This window comes from Mya arenaria, chromosome 5 (assembly GCF_026914265.1).
Source record: "Mya arenaria isolate MELC-2E11 chromosome 5, ASM2691426v1".
Lineage (NCBI taxonomy): Eukaryota > Metazoa > Mollusca > Bivalvia > Myida > Myidae > Mya > Mya arenaria.
In genome coordinates, this window is record NC_069126.1 from 35,407,368 (window position 1) to 35,428,319 (window position 20,952).

Genomic DNA, 20,952 nt, shown 5'->3' on the forward strand with positions numbered 1-20,952 from the left:
CTACTTCAAGGATTTTCATGCAGATTTCGATTTGGTTTCCATGCCCCCGTGTTGCTATCCCGTCTATTACTTACGTTCCTATTTTGACAAACCAGACATGTTGCTGAACAAACTTCGTTCTGGCCAAGACGCTGCGAACATTCTTCCCCATTTCACTGCTCCACTATTTCCCAATCTTTGGATCAGTCGATTGCAATCGGTTAAGTTTACAAAAGGTCCCCCGGCCAATTCCGACTAATTCACAATCTAAGTTACCCACACGGCAATTCAGTAAATGACTGCATTGACCCTGATCTATCTAGTGTCTCTTACAGTTGTTTTGGTGGTGATGTGGCTTCCCTTGGCCAAGGTTCGCCTTTAAGCAAGACAGAATTCGACTCCGCCTTTAGCCTCATCCCAATTAACCCAGATGACCACCATCTCCTCGATTTTTAATTCCGCGATAAATATTGTTTTGACACTTGTTTTACCTATGGGCGCATTTTCCTATTGTGCCATTTTGAAACGTTTCAGTTCCGCTCTACACCATATTTAAATTTCGGTGTTGGAAATCAAACATATGGTTCATATCCTTGATTTTTTCCTCATTTTGGGACCCCCTATTCCACCATATACCAATCTTATTTGGACCGTTTCCTCCACTTTTGTTCGCAAGAGGGTGTTCCCATCATGAGAGAAAATTGCCATTATGGTCATAACTTCCATGGGTCTAGAACTCGATTAAAACGCCATAAAAGCCCTCTATCTCTGGACAAGCTGGAAAAATTATGCGCTGTTCTTTCCACTGCTACTTAACTTCGAAAAATATCCTTTAGAGACCTTAATATAGTCCCTTTTGGATCTGTTTTAAACTTCTATTACCAAGTTGTTTTACCAGGGCGCTGTTTCATGAGCCATTCAACTGATCTCACCATTACTAAACCCGATCACAGGGGTCATTTTAACTAGGGAAATTTGCAACAATTTAGCTATCTGGCACCCTTTCATATTCCATTTCAATGTCAGAAATCTGCCCTTACACAAACACTGGCTATCTTCTGACAATTTTCACCTCCATACTGATGCTTCAGCTTCCGTCGGCTATTGGGCCATTCTCAAATCACATTGGTTCCACGGCACCTGGCCCCCTTTCTGGCAACACCAGGACATTCCTTTTGAGGAACTCCTCATTGTACTTTCCTCGAAGTTTACTTGCATACTTACTAATAAATGCATCGTTCTGCACACCGACAATCAGCGTTGATTCACAACAAGCATTTCAAGTTCCGGCCATTATGGCTCTTGTTCGACCTTTGGTGTTAGCTAGCATGAAAATCAACATCTTGTTACTAGCTGAACACATTCCTGGAAAATACAATCTGTTACCTGACATTCTTTCACGTTAATAGATCGAGAAATTCCGTTCGTTGGCCTCAACCATGGACAACAACTCAACCATTATACCTTTCGACCTTCTCATGTCCCTCTGAATCAAGCGGTTAACCGCCTTCTGGACACCTCCCTTACATCTTCAACTAAACAACTAAAGCATGTTACAGGAATGCATTACATCACTATCAGAATTTCCTTTACATCTATTACCCGACGTTGCATTTAATGCCGACTAACTCGCACAGTTTATTGCTACTTGCCACAGCCGGGACCTTCAGCCCTCCACTTTCACTTCTTACATTTATGCAATTTGATACGTCCAAAAGCTACACAATAGTGTCAGACCTGCAGATTCCTTTGTCATCAAACATTGTTGCACAGTATTCGACGTAATAAGTTTTCAGATGTACGCAAACCATTCACAATAGACAACATACAGGCTTTGCTTCTCTCCCTTAAAGATGCACTCGTACTCCCAAATAAGGTTTACCACAATTAAAACAAGCGTTTTAATTTACCAAAAACGGATGAATAAATGTCGAAAACAATGGTTCTTATGAAGGATGCAGAGTTTAATTTGAAAGAAAGATGCAGAAAACACGGTATTTCTACCTATTTCTATGACACGATGGAAGATCACGGTATTTTTTTTAGCATTCACCAATCATTTATTATTTTATTTGTGCGTTTTCAGCTATTAAATTCACTGTTACAATTTTGTTATCAGTAATTAATTTTTTCAATAAATGCATTTTTAAGTAAGTAGTTAAAGGTTTATGACTCAAAATTTATATTTGTTATACATGTTTATGTATTGATTTTGAATAGTGTTTTAGCAAATGAGTGATAGACGGGTGCTACACCCTGTCCTTTATTGATAGCACAACTCTGCCATAATGGAGACAAATAAATTATTATTAATACATACAAACTTAATAAATCTGGCAGGTGAAGCCTTAAGCTACTTAAATTGAACACAGTTATAATATTGTTTGGCAAAATTATAATAATAAAGTTATTCACACTTTCCTTTTTTTCTATATTATCTTTCTTTGTAAAACTTGGGTAAACTTATAAACATTTTTAGCTTTAATTTTTTCTATGAATAAGCATAGGGATTTGGAAAGTACTATACAAATTATATACTTCTTGAAAAAATACAATGGCTTGTACATGCTAAGTAGTCAGTATGTTATCTATTGTTTTCGTTTTGTTTAAATGTGCCCATTTATTAACTGATCTAATTATACAATTGTGAAAAATGATGCAGTATTGTTATGTATTTTCATTTACATGTAAAAGTGTATATTTACCTCCACTTCATGTTTTTGAGCAATGAATTAATATACAAAAGTCACATTTGAGATATATTGGTAAAGTTGGTGTGAGTATATGTTTATGACCTGTTGCCATTGTAACTATGATAAAAAGCAAACACTTTTAGACCATTCAAATAAGTAATATTATAGTTAATAACAGTGTTATATTCTTTAACTTTTGTATATATATATTATTTATATTAGGTGCAAGTTCCAATCTAATGTCCATTCATTGTTCTTTCTTTAAAAATCGCCAAAGAACTATGGTATTTGGCGAAGAGTTTTCATTTGTTCTGACATATTCAGGGATGTCGAATACATTCACAAGGATTCAATATATCAAGCATCTAATAATTTATTATTGAATGCTTCAGATGGCTTGCAGATGATACAGTGCACAAGGACCAAGGGCGCTTTTTGCTTTTTGTTAAGTTATTGCCCTTTATTATTTTATACATATACTTGTTCCTGAGCATATATTGAACAGTCTTACAGATCTCAAACTTCATATACAGATAGATGGCACTAAGATAAAGTGTAGTGGACAAGGACTATAACTCTGGGTGCAATATGTTTTGAGGTTTAGCCCTTTGTTAATTCTCAAACATATTCTTTGTCCTGAGCATAACTTAAAGAAAAGTTTTCACTTCACTGAAGTATTGACTTCAAATTTCATATACAGATAGATCCTATTGAGGAGTAGTGCAGTGCGCAGAAACCATAACTCTTGGTGCAATATGTTTGTAGTTATTGCCCTTTGTTTTCATACATTTGTATACATTTGTGTTTTTCTTTGTCCAGATATCTTGAAAAGTCTTTGAGGTATTGTTTTTAAACTTGCTATACAGATAGATCCCATTGAGGAGAAGAGCGGTGCACAGTTACCATAACTCTGGCTGCAGTATTTATTTTCACTTATTGCGCTTTGTTCATTTCCATTGGTATTCTATTTCGAAAGGCGAAGTTGATACTGTTCTTAATTCGGTGGGGGATATGGCAGTCTCTGACACCTCTTGTTATTTCTTACTTTTAGAGAATAACCCCAAGAACCACATGTGCTGCTGGCGTGCAAGCATCAATATTGATCAACAAGTAACAGTAACCGTTTTTGACAATGTGCGTATACTTTTACAAAAGGTTGAGGCCAAGAAAACTAAGTTCATATATTTAAACAAAGCTGACAACACATGCCATGATATCAGCATAGTTTGGCGCGCAGCTTCTATTGCGGAATGCGCAGCCATTTTAATCGTACGACCATGTTGGTTCGATGTTGTTTTTGTTTGTTTTTTCTTTGTTTTCATCCAAACAATTTCAACAACCAGACTCAATTTGAGGTTCCTTTATAAACACAAAAATAAATTGGAATTAGTTTTATCTTTAATATTGTACTGTCAAAATAATTTATCAATTGCAAATAAGTTTGGAATCAAAAGTTAAGAAAATCAACATAAAGTCTCTAAGTGAATAATTCCAACATCATATTGCACATTTTGGAATTTTTGCAATCTCTATTTTAATACTCTTAATTTTTATCAAATTTATTCAAATGCGTTTATATTATTATTATTATTATTATTTATTTTTATTTATTTTTTTTTTTTGGGGGGGGGGGCAATTTCTTGCTTATATTCATATGTTGGTGTAAAGTTAATTTCTTGAAAAAAAAAACAAGAGCACTTCCTTAAGTTGAAATTTTTCACTGAGATGCTTTATGAATTCGGCTCCAGGTAAACACTTTTCAACGCATTTCCCCCTTGGTGCCAATAACCGCCGTTTGAGGGTTTACTGATTGCAGATAACCTGCATGAGTTGGGCGATGATTGTGTTGAGCGAGCTGTAGGTGTGCACGTCAAACACGTGGTGTCTATCCGTGGCGATGGCCTGTAGCTCTTGTGCGTCAAATCCTGCAATATTTAAAAATGTGCGTGGTTCACTTGTGTCAAAACTAGTATCTGTGTGTTGCCTGCGTGAAATGTATGTGTTAAGTATGTGTGAAATATCTGTATTAAGTATCTGTGAAATATATGATTAATGCATGTGTGAAAAATCTGTGTTATTTTTGTGTAAAATATCTGTGTTACGTATGTGTGAAAAATCTGTGTTATGTATATGTGAAATATCTGTGTTATTATGTATTTGTGAAATATTTGTGTTATGTATATGTGACATATCTGTGTTATGTATGTGTGAAATATCTGTGTTATGTTTGTTTCAATTGGACCTATTATGTATATGTCAAATATCTGTGTTATGTACTTGTGAACTATCTTTGTTGTGTATGTGTGAACTATCTGTGTTATGTATAGGTGAAATATCTGTGTTATGTACTTGTGAACTATCTTTGTTGTGTATGTGTGAACTATCTGTGTTATGTATAGGTGAAATATCTGTGTTATGTATATATGTAAGATATCTGTGTTTGTGTCAAATGTCTATGGAATGTTTTTGTTCAAACATCTGATATTTTTGTGTCTACTGTTTATGGTATATGTGTCAAACATCTTTGACATTTTTGTGTCATATGTATATGGTATGTATTTGTCAAACATCTGTGTTATTTTTTGTGTGAAATGTCTATGTTATGTTAAATATCGGTCATTCGTTATTTGGTCAACTATTTAGTTATTTATATGACTCATTGAGGAGATTTCTCATTTACCTGAGCCGATGACGATGCTAATGACGTCTTTGCTAACTGCGTGTAGCCGAGTGGCCTCTCGAATCGTGTCGATCTTATCATTGGAACGCCCGTCCGAAAGAACTATCACAACGTTCTCGGCGTTCGGTCTGTCCCCGTTTTGTGACGTCAGCATCTGTGTGCGCACCGTTTCCAGTGCATCGTTCGTGTTGGTGATCCCGCCTTGGTACGGAACGTTTTTTAGTGCGGTGTTTATTTGGGAATATGTTGACAGGGTGTTTAAATTCCAGGACACCTGATGAGATTTAAAAGTGTTTCATCTAACAAACATTTGGGTTATTAAAAGAATGAATTGCAGGTTTGATGTCGTTATCGGGGTATGAACGCAGTTGGGCTGGTAAAAGAGTGTGGAGTCTAGGCGTTCTTTAATCAGCCCAACTGCGTTCATATCCCTGATAATGACATCAATCACGTAATTAATTACTTATATTTACACCAAAAGTATATTATTTCATTCAAGAATTGTTTGAAAAATACTTCATTTCATTTAAGGAAATCTTACAGTATGTTTTTTTCTCACCCATTCTGTAAATATAACGACCCGACACTAACCGGAAACAGTTTATCAAATGGCTTAACAATAAGGCAGGAAATATCAATCACTTTCAACCACTTTTAAACGTAAAATTGAACCACTTATGACAACAATACATTTTACATATCACAAATTAACACTTTCTAATACGTTGATTTAAGTTTTTCGGGCCCTGCTTCAACAATACAAACAATAAAAAGATAAACAATTTTCAATAAACATGTATATAATATTATGCGAGATGATTTGCGATCCGAATATGTTGGTTTCTTTGAAAAGTATTCGCAATTGCCGAAATGCAGTTCATTTAAAAAATAGACGTAGAGGTGTAAATATAAATAATTTAAAAATGTAACGATAATCAAGTAAAAGCATATGCGCCATGAACATAAGTATCCAGATAGGATTGTTTAGCATTTAAGTTTTCGAGTGTTTGCATTAATTAGCTCTTAACACGTAGAAACAATAGTATAGGTTCCAAAATATTGAGAAAAAACATGCTTTATTCAACTTGAGAGATCAAGTCAAGACAATGTGCACCCAAAAACCATATTATAAGCTTCCGCGCGTCAAAATCTTTACCATAGCTTACGTGCGTCAAAGTATTATCCATAGCTTCCGTGCGTTAAAACCTTTACCATAGCTTACGTGCGTCAAAGTATTATCCGTAGCTTCCGTGCGTTAAAACCTTTACCATAGCTTACGTGTGTCAAAGTATTATCCGTAGCTTCCGTGCGTTAAAACCTTTATCATAGCTTACGTGCGTCAAAGTATTATCCGTAGCTTCCGTGCGTTAAAACCTTTACCATAGCTTACGTGCGTCAAAGTATTATCCGTAGCTTCCGTGCGTTAAAATCTTTACCATAGCTTACGTGCGTCAAAGTATTATCCATAGCTTCCGTGCGTTAAAACCTTTACCATAGCTTACGTGCGTCAAAGTATTATCCATATCTTCCGTGCGTCAAACCGTTATCAAAAGCATATATGCAGCATACCATTATCCGTAGGTCACGTGCGTCTAAACCTTATCCATAGCAAACGCCGGTCAAAGTCTTATCCGTCTTATCTTATATTTGCCGCTAAGCTTAATTCGTAGAATACGTATGCACAAACCTTATACATAGCTTACGAGTTTCAAAACCTAATCCCTAGCATATGTGCGTTGAAACCTTATATCCACCTGATGTGCGTCAAAACCATAGCATCAAATAAATTACCGTAACAAGCGTGCACAATACCCGTATCAGTAGCATACATCACACATGAGCCAAAACCCTTCTCCGTAAAAAATATGCTGTCAAAACCTTATCCCTAGCTTACGTGCGTCAAAACCTTTCCCCAATTTACGTGCGTCAAAACCTTATCCATAGCTTACGTGCGTCAAAGCCTTTCCCCAATTTACGTGCGTCAAAACCTTATCCCTAGCTTACGTGCGTCAAAGCCTTTCCCCAATTTACGTGCGTCAAAACCTTATCCATAGCTTACGTGCGTCAAAACCTTATCCATAGCTTACGTGCGTCAAAACCTTATCCCTAGCTTACGTGCGTCAAAGCCTTTCCCCAATTTACGTGCGTCAAAACCTTATCCATAGCTTACGTGCGTCAAAGCCTTTCCCCAATTTACGTGCGTCAAAGCCTTTCCCCAATTTACGTGCGTCAAAACCTTATCCCTAGCTTACGTGCGTCAAAACCTTTCCCTAATTTACGTGCGTCAAAACCTTATCCCTAGCTTACGTGCGTCAAAGCCTTTCCCCAATTTACGTGCGTCAAAACCTTATCCCTAGCTTACGTGCGTCAAAACCTTATTCCTAGCTTACGTGCGTCAAAACCTTATCCCTAGCTTACGTGCGTCAAATCCTTATCCCTAGCTTACGTGCGTCAAAACCTTATCCCTAGCTTACGTGCGTCAAAACCTTATCCATAGCTTACGTGCGTCAAAACCTTATCCCTAGCTTACGTGCGTCAAAACCTTATCCATAGCTTACGTGCGTCAAAGCCTTATCCCTAGCTTACGTGCGTCAAAGCCTTATCCCTAGCTTACGTGCGTCAAAACCTTATCCCTAGCTTACGTGCGTCAAAACCTTATTCCTAGCTTACGTGCGTCAAAACCTTATCCCTAGCTTACGTGCGTCAAATCCTTATCCCTAGCTTACGTGCGTCAAAGCCTTATCCCTAGCTTACGTGCGTCAAAACCTTATCCCTAGCTTACGTGAGTCAAAACCTTATCCCTAGCTTACGTGCGTCAAAACCTTCTTCCTAGCTTTGGTGCGTCAAAGTATAATTCCTAGCTAAAGTGTGTCAAAACCATATTCCTAGCTTACGTGTGTCAAAACCTTATTCTTAGCTTCCGTGCGTCAAAGTCTAATTCCTAGCTAAAGTGTGTCAAAACCATATTCCTAGCTTACGTGTGTCAAAACCTTATTCTTAGCTTCCGTGCGTCAAAGTATAATTCCTAGCTAAAGTGTGTCAAAACCATATTCCTAGCTTACGTGTGTCAAAACCTTATTCTTAGCTTCCGTGCGTCAAAGTATAATTCCTAGCTAAAGTGTGTCAAAACCATATTCATAGCTTACGTGCGTCAAAACCTTATTCTTAGCTTCCGTGCGTCAAAGTCTAATTCCTAGCTTACGTGTGTCAAAACCTTATTCCTAGCTTACGTGCGTCAAAGTCTAATTCCTAGCTTACGTGAGTCAAAACCAAATTCCTAGCTTACGAGCGTCAAAGTCTTATTCCTAAAGTCCGTGCGTCAAAGTCTTATTCTTAGCTTCCGTGCGTCAAAGCCTTATTCCTAAATTCCGTGCGTCAAAGTCTTATTCTTAGCTTCCGTGCGTCAAAGCCTTATCCCTAGCTAACGTGCGTCAAAATCGTATCCCTAGCTTACGTGCGTCAAAGCCTTATCCCTAGCTTACGTACGTCAAAGCCTTATCCATAGCTTACGTGCGTCAAAACCTTATCCCTAGCTTACGTGTGTCAAAGCCTTATCCCTAGCTTACGTGCGTCAAAACCTTATTCCTAGCGTACGTGCGTCAAAGCCTTATCCCTAGCTTACGTGAGTCAAAACCTTATCCATAGCTTACGTGCGTCAAAGCCTTATCCCTAGCTTACGTGCGTCAAAGCCTTATCCCTAGCTTACGTGCGTCAAAACCTTATCCCTAGCTTACGTGCGTCAAAGCCTTATCCCTAGCTTACGTGCGTCAAAACCTTATCCCTAGCTTACGTGCGTCAAAACCTTATCCCTAGCTTACGTGCGTCAAAACCTTATCCCTAGCTTACGTGCGTCAAAGCCTTATCCCTAGCTTACGTGCGTCAAAACCTTATCCCTAGCTTACGTGCGTCAAAGCCTTATCCCTAGCTTACGTGCGTCAAAGCCTTATCCCTAGCTTACGTGCGTCAAAGCCTTATCCCTAGCTTACGTGCGTCAAAGCCTTATCCATAGCTTACGTGCGTCAAAGCCTTATCCATAGCTTACGTGCGTCAAAGCCTTATCCCTAGCTTACGTGCGTCAAAACCTTATCCCTAGCTTACGTGCGTCAAAACCTTATCCCTAGCTTACGTGCGTCAAAACCTTATCCCTAGCGTACGTGCGTCAAAACCTTATCCCTAGCTTACGTGCGTCAAAACCTTATCCATAGCTTACGTGCGTCAAAACCTTATCCCTAGCTTACGTGCGTCAAAACCTTATCCCTAGCTTACGTGCGTCAAAGCCTTATCCCTAGCTTACGTGCGTCAAAACCTTATCCCTAGCTTACGTGCGTCAAAGCCTTATCCCTAGCTTACGTGCGTCAAAACCTTATCCCTAGCTTACGTGCGTCAAAGCCTTATCCATAGCTTACGTGCGTCAAAGCCTTATCCATAGCTTACGTGCGTCAACACCTTATCCCTAGCTTACGTGCGTCAAAACCTTATCCATAGCTTACGTGCGTCAACACCTTATCCCTAGCTTACGTGCGTCAAAACCTTATCCATAGCTTACGTGCGTCAAAGCCTTATCCCTAGCTTACGTGTGTCAAAACCTTATTCCTAGCGTACGTGCGTCAAAACCTAATCCCTAGCTTTCCGGCGTCAAAACCTTATTCTTTTTTACGTGCGTCAAAGCCTTATCCCTAGCTAACTGGCGTCAAAACATTATTCCTAGCCTACATGCGTCAAAGCCTTATCCATTGCTTACGTGCGGTCGTGTGCTGTAGGTCATGAGTCCTGTCATCGCATTGTTTGGACCGATCTGAATCTGCTGGACGATCTCGCGAACAAAGTCAAGCGCATGCCCGAAGTTGGTTCGTCCCACGCTTCCGGAGTCGTCCAATACGAACACGATGTCCCGATTACAACCTAGAGATAACACACCCATAATATTATAGAGACAGTAAAAGACAGCTTGTAAAATAAATGGACAATAATACAATGAAAACTACCGGGACAAGCCATATAGTCGAAAAGTTGAAATAAACATATCTAGAGACACAAGGCAAAAGCCAAAACAACAATGAACTAAAGGCACGTACGTATAAACACCAGATAATTGATTTTAGACCAAATAAAAATTGATGCTCACGAGCAGAACAGAAATTATCATTTTTAGAACGTGTACAATTTGCATTGTCTTCCTATATATAGTATTTATGTATTGAACAAGGTCAAGGTTGTGTAGTCAAAGGGCGGGTCGAACTCGTACAGATGAAGGGAAACACAAACACATTGCGTTGGACTGAAATCAGGATAGAACGAAATATCGTTGAGGAAAACGCAAAATTAGTTTTATAAAAAAATCGATGTACATGTAGCATTAATATTATCTGGGTGAAAAAAATCCGCCCGTACATAGTAATGTGACCTAGTACAGGAAACATTTATTGAACTAAATAGATTTTAGTATATTTACAGAAAATCTTCAGAAGTGTTATTATTAGACAAACATAAATATGATATATTGTATATGATAACAAACAGATCATATATATTACTTTTCAACTATATGTAAAAAAACAATGGAAATATACTAAAACAATCAAGTGATTGCCTAAAGGGAACGAGATAGTAAAACGAAGATGTAGAATTAGAAATATATTTAGTGGATAAAGATGTGAAGGCGTTGGAGGTGGAGGCTTGAAAACTTTGATGACTGGCGAAGGCTTCACCCGCGAATAAAAAAATACAAAAGGAAAGGCTGCTGGGTGCTATGATTGACTGATAATGTTGTTAATTAATTGGATGATGCGATAATCCATGCGTAGAGATAATCCCGTTCAATTATTTGTACACCGCCATCGATAAGAACAAACATATTAAACAACATATGCACAGGTTGTATGTATGTATGTATGTATGTATGTATGTATGTATGTATGTAGTGTATGTATGTATGTATTTCTTTACACCTTGTGGCCAAGGGTAACCCGTGAAAGTGCAAGCACTTATTTACAACGGGGTCCTTTGTTTTTTGCTGAAGGGACAGCACGCTGAACAGACAGTGGTGGGATACAAGGAAGACCGCGTGCGATACCCTAACTCTTGGTTCTTTTACGTGCTCAGTGTAAAGCACCGATACACGGGGTACAACTTTCCTGGGTTAAACCATCACTGAGTACACCACTTTTCCATGCACTAGTTTTTAAATGCCGAGCGCCAGGCAAGGGAGCTACTTGTACCAACTTTTAATGTATTTTGGTATGATGCGACCAGGGATTGAACCCACGACCTCCCGCTCCATAGGCGGATGCTTAACCACTAGGCCACGGAGCATATTAAATATTATTATATTTTTTATGGATTTTAGGAATTTTATAAGCATATAAAAGTTTAACATATTATATTATGTGTTATTTTGTGGAGAAGGTCTGCCTAGCGAACACTTTTTTAAGTATGCAGTTTATGAAAACAAGTCGAACTATTTTAAAGAACAATGCATTAAATATTGAGTTTGATTGTACTTTCGTTAACGTGCAATCTCTGTTTATTTTTCTCTCTTTGTATTCAGCCAGTTCGTCAACAGAGAGTACTGAAAATGATGCTAAAACTATGAATCTGTTATAAACTGTCAGCGTCATGTATTATATTAACGGTGTTGATGTGTATGTTCCGCTTCTTCTGGAAGTGTCTAGGGTTTAATGCCATCGTCAAATCACGTGTAATATAACCCCTTAAAGCTGCGATATCACAAATTCACAGTTTTGACATTTTAAAAACAAAAATGTCTCAGAATCAGCTTATTTTGGTTTCAGAGCCTTCAATTCGGTCAAATAAGATAACTCACAATAGAACAGATCTCAATTGTTTGATAAACTGCCGAAACCTCTTTTTCCTACATCGTTAGTAACGTTTTTAGCCATAAAACATCAATTTTCAAATGTAAATATGAAACAGATTTCAATTGTTTGGTAAACTGCCGAAACCTCATTTTTCCTACATCGTTAGTAACGTTTTTAGCCATAAAACATCAATTTTCAAATGTAAATATGAAACAGATTTCAATTGTTTGGTAAACTGCCGAAACCTCATTTTTCCTACATCGTTAGTAACGTTTTTAGCCATAAAACATCAATTTTCAAATGTAAATATGAAACAGATTTCAATTGTTTGGTAAACTGCCGAAACCTCATTTTTCCTACATCGTTAGTAACGTTTTTAGCCATAAAACATCAATTTTCAAATGCAAATATGAAACAGATTTCAATTGTTTGGTAAACTGCCGTAACTTCATTTTTCCTACAGCATAAGTAATGCTCTTAGCCATAAAACATCAATTTTCAAATGCAAATATGAAACAGATTTCAATTGTTTGGTAAACTGCCGTAACTTCATTTTTCCTACAGCGTAAGTAACGCTTTTAGCCATAAAATATCAATTTTCAAATGTAAATTTGAAAACTGCGATCTGCTATTTTCTCAGCAGTCACATACCATTGGTTTCCAGACAAGAATAGGCTCATTCCAATACCATAAAAAGATAAAAACAAAGTATCAAAACAATAAATCTTTGCGAGTGCAGCTTTAAATAGTAATGTTCATGATTTCATGAAAATAATATGCATGTTAAAAAGTTTGAGAGCAAATCAAAACAATCACATCTAACTGTTACCATTTGGAAAGGGTCCAGACGAAGTCGGTGGCATTGTTGTTGTGGTGGTGAGCACTGGGAAGTTGCAGTAGTCTACGTCACAGCACGAGAGGGCGACGTCACGTCGCGAATGTGCATGCTCCTCAATGTCACTCTCATCCTCCTCGTCAAACATGGCAGCCCGCCGGCCAACGATTCCGCCAAATCCGAACGTAAGACCTTCACAAGTCTAGAGGATACAGGTTATCTTAAAGCTGTACTCTCACAGATTGAACGTTTTGACAACTTTTCTATTTTTTGTCTTGGAACGAGCCAATTTTTGCGAAAATCCATGGAAACCAGTTATATAAGACTGCTGATAAAAAATTGATCGCAGATTTTTATGTTTTAAGTTAAAAAAATGATGTATTATGCTTTTTTCTTAAACCGTTAGTAACGGTTTAAGCGATAAAACATTAATTTTCGAAAGGAAATATGAAAATCTACGATCTGATTTTTTGTCAGCAATGTTATATCATTGGTTTGCAGATAATTACGCAAAAATTTGCTCTTTGCAAGACAAAAAAAAAAAATGTTGTAAAAAAGGTAAATCTGTGAGAGTGCAGCTTTAAAATCTTATCAGTAAGTTAGAATTTCCGTTTTTCGCCAATCTCATTACAGTAGTGCTTTAAAATACATATATGTTGGGAAATCAGCACATGCTTGGGTTTAATCAAATGATTACTATTAATTTATGTCACTTTTAATATATATAATACTTTATGTAGATTTTTTATATTGTAAAGTGATGACGTTTCAATCGGTTGATAAGTAATGAGCACGTGTTATCTAGTTTCCGTCAGCTGCTTCACTACTCAGTCTAGGGAAATTGTTCATTGAATGAGTCCTTAATGAGTCCTTCTGGGCTTTTAACACAATGTTCATATAGGGACAAATGATACATTTATATATACCATCGTTCATTATAATGTTAACAAATGAATAACAGCTTTCACTTTTAAACGTCTGTGACGCTTAAATTTTCTGCTGATTTCGCAAAGTGCATTTCTAGTAAATAACTATACTGCTACTGCTACTCCTACTGCTATTGCTACTGCTACTGCTACTACTACCACTACCACTATCACTACCACCACCACCACCACCACCACCACCACCACCACTACACTACTACTACTACTACTACTACTACTACTACTACTACTACTACTACTACTACTACTACTACTACTACTACTACTACTACTACTACTACTACTACTACTTACTGCTGCTGCTGCTGCTGCTGCTGCTGCTACTGCTACTACTACTACTACTACTACTACTACTACTACTACTTACTGCTACTGCTGCTACTACTACTACTACTGCTGCTACTGCTGCTGCTGCTACTGCTACTGTTACTGTTACTGCTACTACTACTTACTACCAATACTACCAATACTACTACTACTACTACTACTACTACTACTACTACTACTACTACTACTACTACTACTACTACTACTACTACTACTACTACTACTACTACTACTACTACTTACTGCTACTGCTACTGCTACTACCACAGCCACTGCTACTGCTATGACTAAAGTCACAGACAATAAAGTGCTTCTAGATGAAATTGAGGCTCCGAGGCAGGAAAATGCGGCCCCTTAAGCTGGATATAACGGCAATTGTTGAACAAGAGGCTTGCTAGGGTCTCAACCCAACTGACATAATGAAAAGAAGAATAACGACCGACGTTGCTTCAAATGCAGGCCAATCATCTACAAAACAGATGTGTCCGGAATGAGGACAGAGAGTTTCCTGAATTGGTTGGATCTTTTCGCTGTCGTTATTACATGTCAGCGGTGAAACGAAGCTATAATTGTGGTTCTGGTCGCATCTAGTTCGCAGGAGCCCTCTAAGAAGGCCTCGCGGAGAAAAAAAAAGTTGCAATCGAATGATTTGGGCGGACACGTTGACACTGTGAACCTGGTTGCGATGGTTGAAATCAGTGTGACAGAGGTAACGTCGGTGGATTCCAAAGTACTTTAACATTGTGATACGTGACAGAAGATGTTGAAAGTCTTGAATATGCAGCTGGTCGAGTGTGCACTAAATTCAAATAAGGCTCCGGAGTATACTGAACGTAATATCTGGAAAATAGTTCAAAAAAGGGTACCAAAGAGCACGAAGACCGTCGGGGAGACCATCATCTCCCTTGTTGGTCTTATCCAACTGGTATCACGGTGGCAGTTAAGAACAATGATATGTCCATTGGCCTTTCGTATATAACATCTTTAACTACATATACGATACAGCAGAGATATGACCTTCGTGGAAGCCTCATATTCTAGTAATCCTTTTGTGCGGATTGACATCGCGCATGTATATATTGAAGCGACATTGTGCTCAGTTTACTAAAGAAGGTCAAGGAGGCCGGAGGCAAATTCTTAGAGGAGGCTTAATTTGCCGTCCGACAAACGCTCAAAGCGAATAAGTCACTGTCCACCAAAATTGTGGTGATTCTTGACAAGTCGTTAACACACTCGTAACGCCATCTTCTTTTATAATGCTGGGTCGTGGGTTTTCCTGGTAAATTGGGAAAAAGACCGTAACGCAGTCGTTACTCAAAGGGTATATATTTAATACTTGCCCTCACGTTCACGATTAAGTCTACGATTAGTCCCGATTGATCAAAACCATTTAAGTCGTGGTGAGTCGTGATGAGCCGGAGCTCAATTTCACATTCATACGAATACCGACGATTGCCATATGACACGAGAACGAATATCAACGATTTGAGTACGACTTAAAACAGATGTTGAACGATTGTATGGCGATAAGTTACGATCCCATACAATGGTCTAGAACGGTTTGTCTAGACTGCGTTCAGACCGTGTCACGATAATAGACGAGTTTATGCGATTACTTCCGATTACTTCCGATCACATCCGATTACTTCCAATTGAAAATAAAAATAAAATCAAAACGTTCAATCTGTGAGAGTGCAGCTTTAAGCATCAGGTCGTACTAGACTGTAGATCAGTCTTGACCGTCAGAATATAGCGACGAGCACACACGATTACCCACGAATTGCCACGACCACGTTTACGGTGGCTGTACAAATGTGCTCGATTGAGATTTGAATGCACTGAGATTGTGCTGCGGTGAATCATGAACCATGAAGTGATAGTCATCCGTGCCATCCATTTCGTAGGTAATCGCGGATGATTGTAGCTGATCTTGAATTTAATTTGATGACGATTCTGTCAGAATGGACAGGACTGTTTTACGATTCAATACCATTTGCTTACCAATCGAGGATAGTAATATCTTTTTGAGTAATCGTGAGGAATATTTTAGTCGTACACACATCGTTGCTATTCATATTCGCGTCAGTATTTGTTATTGACACCGCTGGGTGATCGTTAGCATCTGTATAAAAATACCAGGAAAAATGTCTCTACGATAAGTCGTTGGTAACTGTGGCTTAGTTCACGACAGTGAGAGCCAGGGGTTCCCGTGGTACGAAATTTGCAGATTTTGTCTCACACGACATAAACATGACTTACCACCTTCACCCCACATTGCATTATTTTCCCATCGAACGAGACTCACCGCCTTTACCTCACATTACATTATGTTCCCATCGAACGAGACTCACCGCCTTTACCTCACATTACATTATGTCCCCATCGAACGAGACTCACCGCCTTTACCTCACATTACATTATGTTCCCATCGAACGAGACTCACCGCCTTTACCTCACATTACATTATGTTCCCATCGAACGAGGCTTACAGCCTTTACCTCACATTACATTATGTTCCCATCGAACGAGGCTTACAGCCTTTACCTCACATTACATTATGTTCCCATCGAACGAGACTCACCGCCTTTACCTCACATTACATTATGTTCCCATCGAACGAGACTTACAGCCTTTACCTCACATTACATTATGTTCCCATCGAACGAGGCTTACAGCCTTTACCTCACATTACATAATGTTCCCATCGAACGGGACTTAGCGGATTTGACTTACATACAAATTACACTTTTAAACAGTGCAATTAGTTAATGCTATTATTTGAATGTTTACGAACAACTTCTACTAATGTACAGGCATGCATCCGATCTTGTTTTCTATGGAAAACGGCTGAGGAGTTCCGAATGATGATATGAGTGTAGAACGAGACTTACCGCCTTGGCCTCACATGACATGATGTACTCGTTGTGTCCGTCCAGCGCGGTCAAGTGTTTCATCATGCATGTCTACGTATAAATGGACGAAACATAATCTTAGTATGTATTAAACAAAAACAAAAATTTAGAAAATATAAAATGATATACTTATCAATAAGTGTTCAACAGAAACTTAAAACAAATGTGTTTCCATTCCACTTAACTGAAATTCTAAGTAATAAACAAGCGCTATTTTCACAACTTAACAATATGAATATATATCTAGCTAGAGTTTTAAGTTTGAAATGCATGTGCACATTTGTATATACCCATCGCAGTGGTGTCCATTAATATGTAAAGAGGGGAGATTGAGCTACGGACCATATCAGAGATTGTTATAAAAGGGGGAACAAATGACTCTAACAGTGGGCCGGATCCCTATAAGAACCTGACCCGGACTTTGGTCAGGGCCCGTATATAATATAATACTTGTTTATATTCTTAGATAGGCTAAAGTCATTTCATATATTGCTCAATGTATAGTCCAATGAAAACAAAATTTACTTCTTTGATTATGGTTAACCTACATTGTGTACTGATTACATGCCCTAAGACCCCGTTTCATACAAAGGGTTCGTAAATGACTGCGACCCTTAACGTACCTGGCCGACGGCACACGTTGTGGTGGTGTTACAATCATTTGGGTTCAGGACAGGCGTCGGGCAGTTGTAACACTCCAACGCTGGATTTGTACAAACAATAGATCATTTCTGACATTTAAAGCTGCACTCTCACAGATTTACCATTTTTACAAGTTTTTAAAATTTTGTCTTGGAAAGGGCAAACTTTTGCGTAATTATCTGCAAACCAATAATATAAGATTGCTGACAAAAACTCAGATCGTAGAATTTCATATTTCCGTTCGAAAATTAATGTTTTATGGCTTAAACTAACGGTTTAAGAAAAATGCATGAAACATCAATTTTTGAACTTAAATATAAAAATATGCGATCTTATTTTTTGTCAGGAGTCTTATAAACCTGGTTTCCATGGATTTTCGCAAAAAAAATGGTTCATTTCAAGACAAAAAAAATGTCAAAACGTTCAAACTGTGAGAGTGCAGCTTTAAGTCCATCCAGATACCAACTTCGAAGGCGTCGCCACCATTTTAATTCTACAAACTACTTTCACTAATGCACCGGCATACATCCGATGTTCGTCGTACGGTGGAAAGGGGCGAGGTGTTCCAATTGCCTCGAGTTATCGCACATATAGACGGGTAACTCGAATTTTGCGGTCGGTCCTGAACCTTCTCGAGTTATCGCCTGTTAAGTTCAATGATTTCAACTGGTTTCACTTTGTGGCCAAGGCATAACAATCAAAATGAGTTACACCAAAAGGCAGATGTACTTTATTGGTTAATAAGCGTGGTTCCATAATGAACAATGCATTTTAAACGAGCCAACCAAATGAGATTTAAAACTTACGACAGTTTCCACAAAACCGGACACAGCTGCTTTGCGCGAAGGCTGAATCCGAGCAGATGTCTGGCTTCGCCTGGGCGAACAGTGCGCATGCGCTGGAGTCCAGATCCTGGCAAGCGCTCGTTGGTCGGTCTATCTGACCTCTGGACACACCCACCAGCAAGCCTGTTCACGGATATGTTGAAAATGTACCAGACACGTGTTGTCAATCACTTTTTAAGTTGCTTTTTGTTTTGGAATATTAAATATTATCATTGCTCAATTTGAACCTAAATGGTTCCCTTCCTCTCTATATTGGAAGTTGTCATTGATAATTAGCTTTGTTATTTATGTCTTTCATGTTTGAAATTTGAAAAGCCAACTGCTGTGTAGACCTAAAGGTCGCGGGGTTGACTAAGACTGTTAAAATCAGGTCTATATTTTTTCATATTTGAATAGTATATATACAAGATGTTTGCACAAATGCATGGTTACTTATATGATTTATTCAAAACAAAAAGTCTACTTACACAGACTTACAAATCCTATAACCTCCATTGTTATCAACTCTTTAAGGGGAAAACTAGGGAATAGATAAGGGGAGTGTTCCAAATATGAAACCTATATCTGAGATATTGCAATGACATGTTCCGTTAAACCAGAACTTAGTAGAGCAGTACAACGCGTATGCTTAAAGTAGCCATACAAAGTAAAAGAAGTGGAATCTGACAATACCACGTGCATAACTTCCTTACCAAATCTATATCTGACAATACCACGTGCATATCTTCCTTACCAAATCTATATCTGACAATACCACGTGCATATCTTCCTTACCAAATCTATATATGACAATACCACGTGCATATCTTCCTTACCAAATCTATATATGACAATACCACGTGCATATCTTCCTTACCAAATCTATATATGACAATACCACGTGCATATCTTCCTTACCAAATCTATATATGACAATACCACGTGCATAACTTCCTTACCAAATCTATATATGACAATACCACGTGCATATCTTCCTTACCAAATCTATATATGACAATACCACGTGCATATCTTCCTTACCAAATCTATATATGACAATACCACGTGCATATCTTCCTTACCAAATCTATATATGACAATACCACGTGCATAACTTCCTTACCAAGTCTATATATGACAATACCACCTGCATGTCTTCCTTACCAAATCTATATATGACAATACCACGTGCATATCTTCCTTACCAAATCTATATATGACAATACCACGTGCATGTCTTCCTTACCAAATCTATATATGACAATACCACGTGCATGTCTTCCTTACCAAATCTATATATGACAATACCACGTGCATATCTTCCTTACCAAATCTATATATGACAATACCACGTGCATATCTTCCTTACCAAATCTATATATGACAATACCACGTGCATAACTTCCTTACCAAATCTATATATGACAATACCACGTGCATATCTTCCTTACCAAATCTATATATGACAATACCACGTGCATATCTTCCTTACCAAATCTATATATGACAATACCACGTGCATATCTTCCTTACCAAATCTATATATGACAATGCCACGTGCATAACTTCCTTACCAAATCTATATATGACAATGCCACGTGCATGTATTCCTTACCAAATCTATATATGACAATGCCACGTTCATGTATTCCTTACCAAATCTATATATGACAATGCCACGTTCATGTATTCCTTACCATACCTAGATCTGACAATACCACGTGCATGTCTTACTTACCAAACCTAGATATGACAATACCACGTGCATGTCTTACTTACCAAACCTAGATCTGACAATACCACGTGCATGTCTTACTTACCAAACCTAGATATGACAATACCACGTGCATGTCTTACTTACCAAACCTAGATCTGACAATACCACGTGCATGTCTTACTTACCAAACCTAGATCTGACAATACCACGTGCATATCTCACTTACCAAACCTTGATCTGACAATACCACGTGCATGTCTTACTTACGAAACCTAGATATGACAATACCACGCGCATGTCTTACTACACAAACCTAGATTTAACAATACCACGTGCATGTCTTACTTACCAAACCTAGATCTGACAATACCACGTGCATGTCTTACTTACCAAACCTAGAGATTACAATACCACGTGCATGTCTCACTTACCAAACCTAGATCTGACAATACCACGTGCATGTCTTACTACACAAACCTAGATCTGACAATACCACGTGCATGTCTTACTAACTAAACCTAGATCTGACAATACCACGTGCATGTCTTACTTACCAAACCTAGATCTGACAATACCAC

The 20,952-nt window shown here is 38.1% G+C and overlaps 1 protein-coding gene across 1 annotated transcript; it reads right to left on the reverse strand.

Moving 5' to 3' along the window:
* Window positions 1-4,084: 4,084 nt before the first annotated feature.
* LOC128235387 (collagen alpha-1(XIV) chain-like) lies at window positions 4,085-19,186 on the reverse strand. The gene is made up of 8 exons (XM_052950200.1): window positions 19,146-19,186; window positions 18,640-18,801; window positions 17,815-17,894; window positions 17,171-17,242; window positions 13,000-13,207; window positions 10,094-10,254; window positions 5,353-5,626; window positions 4,085-4,597 (listed from the first exon to the last, which is right to left on the reverse strand). Exons 1-8 carry the CDS (start codon window positions 19,171-19,173, stop codon window positions 4,476-4,478), a joined length of 1,107 nt encoding a protein of 368 aa, XP_052806160.1. The 5' UTR covers window positions 19,174-19,186; the 3' UTR covers window positions 4,085-4,475.
* Between the last annotated feature and the right edge of the window lie 1,766 nt (window positions 19,187-20,952).